The sequence below is a fragment of the Engraulis encrasicolus genome, chromosome 8 (genome assembly GCF_034702125.1).
Source record: "Engraulis encrasicolus isolate BLACKSEA-1 chromosome 8, IST_EnEncr_1.0, whole genome shotgun sequence".
In the NCBI taxonomy this organism is placed as follows: domain Eukaryota; kingdom Metazoa; phylum Chordata; class Actinopteri; order Clupeiformes; family Engraulidae; genus Engraulis; species Engraulis encrasicolus.
The window spans coordinates 26,411,293-26,421,292 of record NC_085864.1 but is presented as its reverse complement, the minus strand read 5'-3'; the positions used below and the strand labels follow the sequence as shown (position 1 = coordinate 26,421,292).

General features: G+C 46.7%; 1 protein-coding gene across 1 annotated transcript in view; it reads right to left on the bottom strand.

Annotated features, from left to right (window-relative positions):
* LOC134453604 (zinc finger CCCH domain-containing protein 18-like) overlaps positions 1-10,000 on the bottom strand; it is a 42,239-nt gene that overhangs the window by 31,682 nt on the left and 557 nt on the right. Inside the window, exons 2-3 of the mRNA XM_063204389.1 lie at positions 6,752-6,935; positions 1-52 (exon numbers count right to left, since the gene is read on the bottom strand). The exon at positions 1-52 is cut by the window's left edge and continues 146 nt beyond it. Coding sequence (XP_063060459.1) covers positions 1-52; positions 6,752-6,935 — 236 coding nt within the window. The remainder of the gene's footprint in view (positions 53-6,751; positions 6,936-10,000) is intronic.

The window sequence follows — 10,000 nt, the reverse complement described above, 5'->3', positions numbered from 1 at the left end:
TCTGGGGCACTCTCTCTCAGGCTGCTGCCCGGCCTCCAGCTGAGATGCTGTGCTGCACCGGACACGGACAGATAGACAGAGATTGGGGGGAGTGAGAGAAAGAGAACGAGAGATTATTAGCTTGATTAGATTATTAGATGTTCTTATTATTGTCTAACAGTACTGTATATGTTCTCTGCTATGCTTTGGCAATACAAAGTTTCTTTTGTCATGCCAATAAAGCACTTTTGAAATTTAAAATTGGGAGAGAGAGAGAGAGAGAGAGAGAGAGAGAGAGAGAGAGAGAGAGAGACAGAGAGACAGAGAGAGAGAGAGAGAGAGAGAGAGAGAGAGAGAGAGAGAGAGAGAGAGAGAGAGAGAGAGAGAGAGAGATATTTAACACTCATTCATTGAATAACATCACCATCAGTTCATGACACATTACATACTGTAGAAAACTCTGTCTGAATGAGGCCTTCCTGCGCCAGTTTGAAACACAGGGCTCGAACCAGCAACCTACCAGTCAGTGCTCCAGTTCGGCTTGGGAGGCACAGTACGATACCACTGAGCTAAAAGTACAGACCGATAGCTCAGCACTACTCTATCTGTATGAGGGAGGGATATTTGCTAACTAACTCCATCCATCCATTTGGCATCCATTACATTCAGCCCCCTAAACCTCACTCCCAACCCGGGTCTGATGGCATCAGTGTAACCAATGCCATCCGGCACTTGGAGCTCGACCTCACAACCTTCCAGAATTCTGTTGTTTTTAATAACCTTTATTGAATCTGTTCATCAATAATTTTACTCCACCACACATATGTGCTCTTATATTGTTATAGTTATATTGTTGCCTTTATAAGTTATTATTATAAGTTATATTGTTGCCATTCAAGTTATTTGAATGAGTCATGCTTATACAAATGTGCACATTTGGTAGCTAAGCATATGTTAGTGCTAAATGCCAAGGCTACAACTAAAAAGGTCAATGCAATTCCACTGCCATAATGGATGACAATCATCAGAAAACCGAACTGCTTTGCTTTTCGTCAAGCGCGGTCTACTTTCCCGACTGTAATCAAAATCCCTTCACCACCAAATTGAAATGTGTATTGGTAATTTACCACCGCGTGTATAACGTCAAACGGCCAACCTTGCGTGTATTTACATCTGTTGTTTGCTAGCGCGGTCGGTCGGTCAAGTGCTACTCCAACATGATTCACCGACTGACTGACAACACATGCCAGCTGTGAGAGGCGGGCAATCAGGGATGATGGACAGGTCCAATAACGCACCCAAGCAGCACACAGCAGCCTACAGTATGACTGATTCACTTCCTCAAGAAGAAGAAGAATAACAACAACGACGGAACAATAACCATTTCTTTTTCCCTCTCCTGGGTAGAGTGGCGTGGCATGAAGGAAAGAAAACTTTGGGATGTGCAACCGAGCTGGTAACAGGTAAAGGGGCTTCTCATTTGCGGTGAATGACTCGCTGATGGTTGCCTTAATCTAAAAACTAGGCAGGAGGGCTACTGTGGAGCGACAGAAACGAGAATGAAGGCTTGACAAGCAAGGCGGTAGGGGTTGGTTGAGGTTGCAAACACACACACACACACACACACACACACACACACACACACACACACACACACACACACACACACACACACACACACACACACACACACACACACACACACACACAGACTGACAACAGTGACAGGGAGAGGACGGGAGAGCGGGCGTGTGTGTGGACAGGTGGGCAGACATCCAGACTCTCTCCGAGACAGACAGATATTGCGCTGCGTGACGTGATCTCCTCAAAAAGTTTGGAAGTGCACGTCTTTCTCCTTCCTGTCTTTAAACGTCGGCAGTAATTAAGTGATTTTCCGACTGGCTGGGCTCCTGTGCCCTTGTGACTCTCGAAAAAGTTTTTTTTTTCCTCTCTTTTTTAAGTGGTGTGTGTGTGTGTGTGTGTGTGTGTGTGTGTGTGTGTGTGTGTGTGTGTGTGTGTGTGTGTGTGTGTGTGTGTGTGTGTGTGTGTGTGTGTGTGTGTGTGTGTGTGTGTGCGTGTGTGTGTGTGTGTGTGCGTGCGTATTGGTGCCTGTGTGTAAATGTGTGTGTGTGTGTGTGTGTGTGTGTGTGTGTGTGTGTGTGTGTGTGTGTGTGTGTGTGTGTGTGTGTGTGTGTGTGTGTGTGTGTGTGTGTGTGTGTGTGTGTCTGTGTGTGTGTTTGTGTGCAAGTGCCTCTGTAAGTGTGCATGCATGCGTACGTGCGTGCGTACATGCGTGCGTGCGTACATGCGTGCGTGCGTACATGCGTGCGTGCATGCGTCTCAGAATGGGGGGTTGCACCAAAATAATAGGATCCCAGAAAAAAACAATGATGGCTGTGATGCAGTGAGAAATCAAAGATAGAAGACAAAGGGAGGGAATGACAGAGTGATAGAGGTAGAGAGAAAAATGTGTGTGAAAGAGTGAGAGAGAGAGGGAGAGAGAGAGAGGGAGAGGGAGAGAGAGACAAACAGACAGACAATTAGAGAGACAGAGAGAGAGAGAGAGAGAGAGAGAGAGAGAGAGAGAGAGAGAGAGAGAGAGAGAGAGAGAGAGAGAGGGAGAGACAGACAGACACATAGACAGAGAGAGAGAGAGAGAGAGGGGAGAGAGGGGGAGAGAAAGAGAGAACAAAGTGGTCAGAGAATAAATGGGGAGCGAGTGCGGTAGCAGGCATTGCCATCAAGGAGACGTTCCCTAGGCCGAACCTTTTTCTCCTTAATTAAGCTTAGAGCTGCCTAATGATTATGGATGCGCCATGCCTGAGCCTAATGAAGATACCCCCACAGCACCCCCTACTACCGCACACATGCACGCACGCACGCACACACGCACACACGCACACACGCAGGCACACACATACACACACACACACACACGCTCGCACGCACGCACGCACACACGCACGCACGCACACAGACACTACCCCGAAGTATTACACACACCTACCCCCAACCGAACTGCACCATCGTCCCATTGCTCACCCCTTTTCCAGATCGCCTCACCTCACTCTACCTTGTCTCATAGGCCCAGAATAGAAGACTGTGCCCCTCCAATCGGCAATCAGCTGAAAACACGTGCTCCAACAATTCCCCATCACCCAGGACAACCGCCCCACCCTACACCGACACTCATCCCATCCCATCCCCACACATACCCCAAAGAGAACTGCAAGATCACACCATCACTCTCCCGTCTTCAAGATCCCCTTGCCTCATTCTGATCGGCCTCAAAGGCCCAGAGCGAGAGACACTGTCCCCCTCCAAATCACCAACCAGCTGAAAACACGTGCTCCAACAGGACAACCCCCCCCCCCTCGCCAGTCGCCACCACTCTCTTCTCTTCCCCTCTGAAACATTGCTCTGATGTCTCAGAAAGGGAGATTGTGACGCACACTACCACCACCCCCCTCTTCCAATCACTCCACCCAATTACCCAAAAAGCCCCATCACCACCACCGCCCCTCACCCCCCCACCAAAACACACTTGTCCATTTGCTTCAACAATACCCTTTTCTGCCATACAAAGCAACAAGGCCGACAGGCGGACAACAGATGCGTCCCTCTATGCCAGTTCCAACTATGCCATCTCCCCCCCCCCCCCCCCCCCCCCCAAACTCCCCCCTGGCCTCCTCCTAGCCTGTCAACGCCCCCTGAGGATGTACTTTTTGTTTATTGGTCATCATGGACACTCCAAATATTGTGGCAGGCAGCAAGGCAGCAAAATGGCGAGACATGGCTTTATTTTTTGCAGTTTAGGGTATAATAAGCTTATCATCATTATTGGATTTGGAAAAGAAACCATAGGCTATGATTTGAAATTTCACATAGCCTAGATGAAGTGAACATTACAAATTACCAGACATTTATTAGGCCTAACAACCTTTAGTATCACGCCATTTCAGCAGTATGTGCATGTGGGAAAGAATCTAAACATCGACAAATAATAAATAAATAAAACCGTTTGGGTGAATCATGCGCTTATGGACTTTTTTTTCAATACCAGCTTCACCGTCAAGGCACAAAGCAGTGAAACTCAATTACCCAGAATGCTGCACGTGAGCTCTCTACCCGGGTGGTGATTCTGGAAAACAAACATGGCGGCAACTGGCTTTACTACCTTAATAATGTGTTGTAATCCGACGCTAGATTTCTTAACTGATGAAAATCGAAGGCAGAAATCAACATTGTAGTGTCTAAATATGAGGTCGATTGGTCTATTTGTGGCGTACATCACGATCGGCTGAGTTGTTGGCCTCACGTTTGTCAGTTAGCCTGTGGCTAGGCTACTTTTTGCCAACGTTAGCATCCGGTTAGAAAGGCTATGCTTGCACGCATTCGCTCCGGTCCAAAATGGCAAGTCTGCCGCCTTGTGGCCACATGAAGGAACAATTGAAAGAATGCGTTTCAGACACAATTGAAGGAATGCGTTTCAGACGGACGGACGGACGGACGGACGGACGGACGGACGGACGGACGGACAGACAGACCCTCTTATAGAGATGCTGGGACGCATCTAAAAAGGCAGTAACTGTGTACACTGTGATTCTGTTGTCCAGCCTAAGGTGTTTTTGGCAGATTATTGACAGATTAGATTATTACCACATTCTTCGCCAATCAATCATTTTATTTAACTTTGATGAACAGGATATGTCATTAAAAACCATCATAACTCGTTTTCACCAGCAGTGCAGTTACTGCTTTTTTTTGCTTTAAAGGACAGCATTGTCTATCACCACAGTGTTTCTCAACTGTGGCAGTACAGCCCACCAGGGGGCATTGGGGGAGCCCTAGGGGGGCGTTCAGAAGGATACAGTTGAGAGGAGGGCATTGCTTAGTTGTAATTGGGGGCATTAGTTCATTTAAATATTTTAATGATAAGAGGGGCGTTGCCAGGCTTGTGATGAGGCCAAGGGGGCGTTTTGAAGGGCATAGGATGATGTCCAGGGGGCGTTGAAGGGCTTAGGATGAGGTCCAGGGGGCGTTGAAGGGCTTAGGATGAGGCCAAGGGGGCGTTTTGAAGGGCATAGGATGATGTCCAGGGGGCGTTTGTTCAAAAAAGTTTGAGAACCACTGGTCTAACTGGAAAGGGGTGTGGGGGTGTGTGTGCGTGTGTTAATTTGTGTGTATGTGTGTGTGTGTGTGTGGGAGGGGGGGTGTTGATGGCTCCATATGGTTAGCGGGTGGAGAGGTGGTTGGATGGATGGCTGGTGGTGTTGGGTGGAGGGGGTGGTTTTACTGAGATGAGCTGAGCTGCTTCCCTCTCCTCCTCACCTGTTCACAGCTGTCATAGACGCAACACTCAGTTACCGTGGTGGAGTACAAGCAGCTGTGCGCTCCATTCAATTGCCACACCGATCTATTCATATTGCTGCTGTGGCACGATGACGGGTGGGTCTGTTTGCTACCGCAAAGTGTTGATGGCCAACTTACTCACAGCACGACTCATTGTAAATGGACCAAAAAAACGTAACTACCTGAGGGTTCTCACAGGAGTGATGATAGAAAAGAGAACAATAGATCAGAACAGCACACAATCGAACACACAGCCTTTTTTCTCTTTTCTTTGGCAGTGTAATAAGAAGTGCACAAAGGATCACATATGTGCACTTAAAGACACAGACACACGCGCACACATACACACACGCACGCATGCTCGTACACACGTACACACGCACACAGGTACACACCAACACGCACACACACAGTTCCTTATCCAGCTTTAACCACTCTGCTCCCTTCTGTTCCATTTAACGATGGTCTTCGCCTTCAAACACTTAGAGTCGTGTTGACACACTGCCACCATTTACACCTGACAAAGCTTTACAATTCATCATCACCCCCACACAATTCTCCACAATGGAGACGAAAAAAAAGGCTCACTGGCGGAATAGTGCATCTGCACATGCGTCTTTTTCTGTAACTGGAATGCCACAACAACACATGGCAAGCGCAAAGAGTTGTGTCCTCGAGATCTGTTTTGTGTGCTGTGTGTCTTGTTTGCTCAGTTTGCTACAGGTGGAGCTGGTGTATGGGAATTGCATGTATGAATTAAAAAGAACATTTTATGGCTGTAGGTCTACTTGAGTTCAGTCGATAGTTGTGCAATCATTGAAGCTTTCAAAAACCCTTGGTGTGTTCTTTTTTTAAATATATATTTTGTACCACAAAAAATAATGCAGATGTTCTTCTATTGATTATTATGCGACATCTATTTAGCACTGCTAGACAACTGCATAGCACAAAACACTACAAACTGTCTGCCAGCGTCACTATTTGTGTCTGCATGTAGCTGTCTCTATAGTGGTGTCTTTTGTGCTGTAATTTCGTGTCAATTTTTTAATATACTGAGGTATTCTGTGTTGTTGCTTCATAGGTGCCGGAAAGGTAGATGCAGTGGTGCATTTGCATCCCACATTTGGGCTCCCTAAATGAGGCCTTCTCAACTTTTACTGCAGACAAATGAGTGGAGTGCAGCTGCAGTAACATTGTGAAGAAAAAAAGAATCGAGAAAACTCTTTAAAAACTCGTCCTTGTGTTGCTTGTGTGCTTTGATGTGCATAGGTGTGTGTCCGCTCTGACCTCTGTATGTAATTGTCTCTATGGTGGGGTCTTTTGTGCTGTTGCTTGCGTGTCCATTTTTTAATATACTGAGGTCTTTTGTGTTGTTGTTGTTTGTGTGCTTGCGTGTGCATAGGTGCGTGTCCATTCTGACCTCCACTGTAGAGTTCATGTGTGGATGTGGAGACTGGAGCAGAGCCCTGCCTTGCTGAGGTGGCCTCTGACAGAGTGGAGCCCTGCCTTGCCGAGGTGCCCTCTACACCCAGGGTGAGGAACCCGTCCAGGCCCAGGTAGCTATGGGGTTGAACGGGCTGTCTCTGGGCAAGGGCCAGCAGAGCCTGGGGAACAGAAAGAGAGAGAGAGAGAGAGAGAGAGAGAGAGAGAGAGAGAGAGAGAGAGAGAGAGAGAGAGAGAGAGAGAGAGAGAGAGAGAGAGAGAGAGAGAGAGAGAGGTAAATTGAAAGGGGAAGAGGAGATAGAAATATTGAGATACAAAATAAGACAAAGAGACAGGCACAGACATAGGAGAAACATTATTTTGACAAATCATAGTAGACTGAGTTTCTGTCAAAGAAAATACAACAGTTGTAAAATTCTGTCAGTCGCAGTAAATAACAAAAAAGTTACACTAATACAGTTCAATACAGCTATATTAAAGTTTGTACTGTCATAAAAGAATATATGTAAGAATTGTATTTCTGATAGTCAACAGACTCAGACAGAGAGGATTTGCCAATGTCATTGTGGTGCAAATTGGGGAATATAAAACTGAGGAGAGATGAAAAACAGCACAATGACTCATCTTTAATGGCCTCAATATGGAGGACGGCATCTGTCAGCCATCAGACGTTTAATTTAAGGTGCTTAATAGACCCTTTTCTTGTCATCCCCATTTTTAATTTGGCCATGGCAGCCTCAATGCAGAAACGTTACAATTGCAGTCATTTTCACAGACTACGGTCGGGGGCCGCGGTGGGTTATATTTATTTTTAAATCCCGCTTCTCTGTCACTCTTCAATTTAGATTTGAATAGAGCGTTCGCCAGTTAAAGTGCCACTCAATCTGCAAAACAATATACACAGGGGAAAAAATGCAACAAGAAAATACTAACAAGAACTGCATCTTGGTGCATGTAGTCATTGTACAGCATGAATGATGCCATACAGTATTACTTTGATGTGAACCAATAAAACAAAACTCTGGCAGAAGATGTACAGTATAAAAGAGATATAGTGATATAAAAGAATAGTAATAGAAAAAAGATTGTAAATAAAACCTTGTCTCTCTGACAAACAATTAGAGAGGCCAGATTTGTCTGTGATTTCCAAAAATACGCACAACGCTGTGTTTTTATTCCGCAGTGCTGCAGAATGTTTGAGTCACAACAAGCAGGGCCGGCCCAAGCCTTTATGGGGTCCTAAGAAAAATATCATCCGGCCCCCCCCATAGCACCACCTACTCAGCATCAGATGCTTCATAATCCTATAGCCAAAAATATGGCTCATTGGCAGTAAGTGCCAGATGAGACAGCAACGAATGTCTAGAGCAGTGTTTCCCAACCAGGGGTACGTGTACCACTAGGGGTACGCGAGCACACCTCAGGGGGTACGCAGAAAAATGTAATAATGACAAATATATTGAGTGTAGTCACATTGGGATAGAGGAACAGAACATGAATGAGGACGAGGGGGTACTCATCATATGACAAAATTGCTTAGGGGGTACACAGGACAAAAAAGGTTGGGAAACACTGGTCTAGAGGACATTCTTTGCTGCTCAGAGGGGGGCCCCTGGTGGCGTGGGGGCCCTAAGCCATCACATAGTTCACTAATGCCTCGGGCCAGCCCTGACAACAAGTATCCTCCTGAGAGAGTGATGCTGAAAGCATACTGTTTTAGGTAACAAGTTTTTTTTGCTCAGAAATAATTAATGGCCGCGATGATACGATACTTTTGCTAGGCACTTCTTGGCATTTATATTTTTCCGCTGTGTATCGGTTCAATGCCCCAGTCTAAACACCCTGCCAAAAAAAACAGGCGTCTTGTTTTTCTTCCTTGTGATACAGTAGTTGCTGCTCTCGGCGGAGACAGAGGCAATCCATTTGGTTATTCGAAGATTATTTTAAGAGCTCCTCGTCCTCCCCTGTGCTTCAGCAGAGTGACGTGCGTAAAGTAAACGTGTGTGTTAGCCCCGGGGGCCCAACATAGTGCCATTAGTGCTTGTCTGTTGGAACGATCTCGTGTTAAATCTCACTTCGACGTGTTAAAGCCCCACCGTGTTAAAACCCCACAGTGCACTCCGTGTGAACCTTGGGAGGTCTCCGCTCAGAGGCGACTCTTGGTTCATCTGGGGCCCTAAGCGTGATTTCAAAGGAGTGAAAATTTGAAAGAAATTTGCCACTACTGTGGCAAAGTGTGAGCCGTTATTCGCCATCCAGGGGCTTGGGGGCCCCAAGCTGTTGCCTGCCTGGCCTGGTGACAAGATGCGCCTCTGTCTCCGCTGAGAGAGAGAGTGACAGCCAAGCACCACGCAGTTAATTTCACAGTTCTAATTCCACACTCTGAGAGTCAAAACAAAACACTCACAGTGTTGTGTCTAGTCTCTAGAAGGCTTGAAATAACACTGTAAAATGTACCGTGCAGAGGGCCCTGGAGTACTCAGACTTTGAACCTGATGGTGGTCTCCCTCGTTACACCCTTACAACTAATTATGAAGCAGCAAGAGCAGAGCAGCCACTGTTCCCTTCACCGGGGCTGGGCTGGGGGAGAAATAGGGCCCGGGCACTTTTGGATTAATGAGGCCCCTCATAATTAGCAATGCAGAACTGACTCACTGCTGGGCCCTGCACCCTCGTGGGCCCCGGGCCCGCGAGGGTGCGGGGCCCACCAGGAAATGCCTGGTATGCCAGGTGGCCAGAGCAGACACTGGCCCTTCTCATTCGCATTGCTACTCAGGCGACGGCCTCTTTTTAAACTTGGCTGCGGGCAATTATTCAAAGCAATATGCATTTCACAGCAGTGCAATGGTAATTTTAAGTAACTGACTCATATTTTTAAAATATAGGATTGTCCTAAGCTTACACCGTATGGAGCAGGTGTGTGTGTGCGTGTGTGTGTGTGTGTGTGCGTGTGAGAGAGAGAGAGAGAGAGAGAGAGAGAGAGAGAGAGAGAGAGAGAGAGAGAAAGAGAGAGAGAGAGAGAGAGAGAGAGAGAGAGAGAGAGAGAGAGAGAGAGAGAGAGTATAAATATACAGTACTGTATAACAATCCTGTTGTGAGTGTTTGTTTTGACAGTGTGCGTATGTGAGTGTACAAAAGTAAATGCAGCGTTGTTAATTCAATTGGACCAAAACACAGAGGGTGTTAGTGTCGACTCTCTAAGTGCTGCAAAATGTACTGTGCAAGT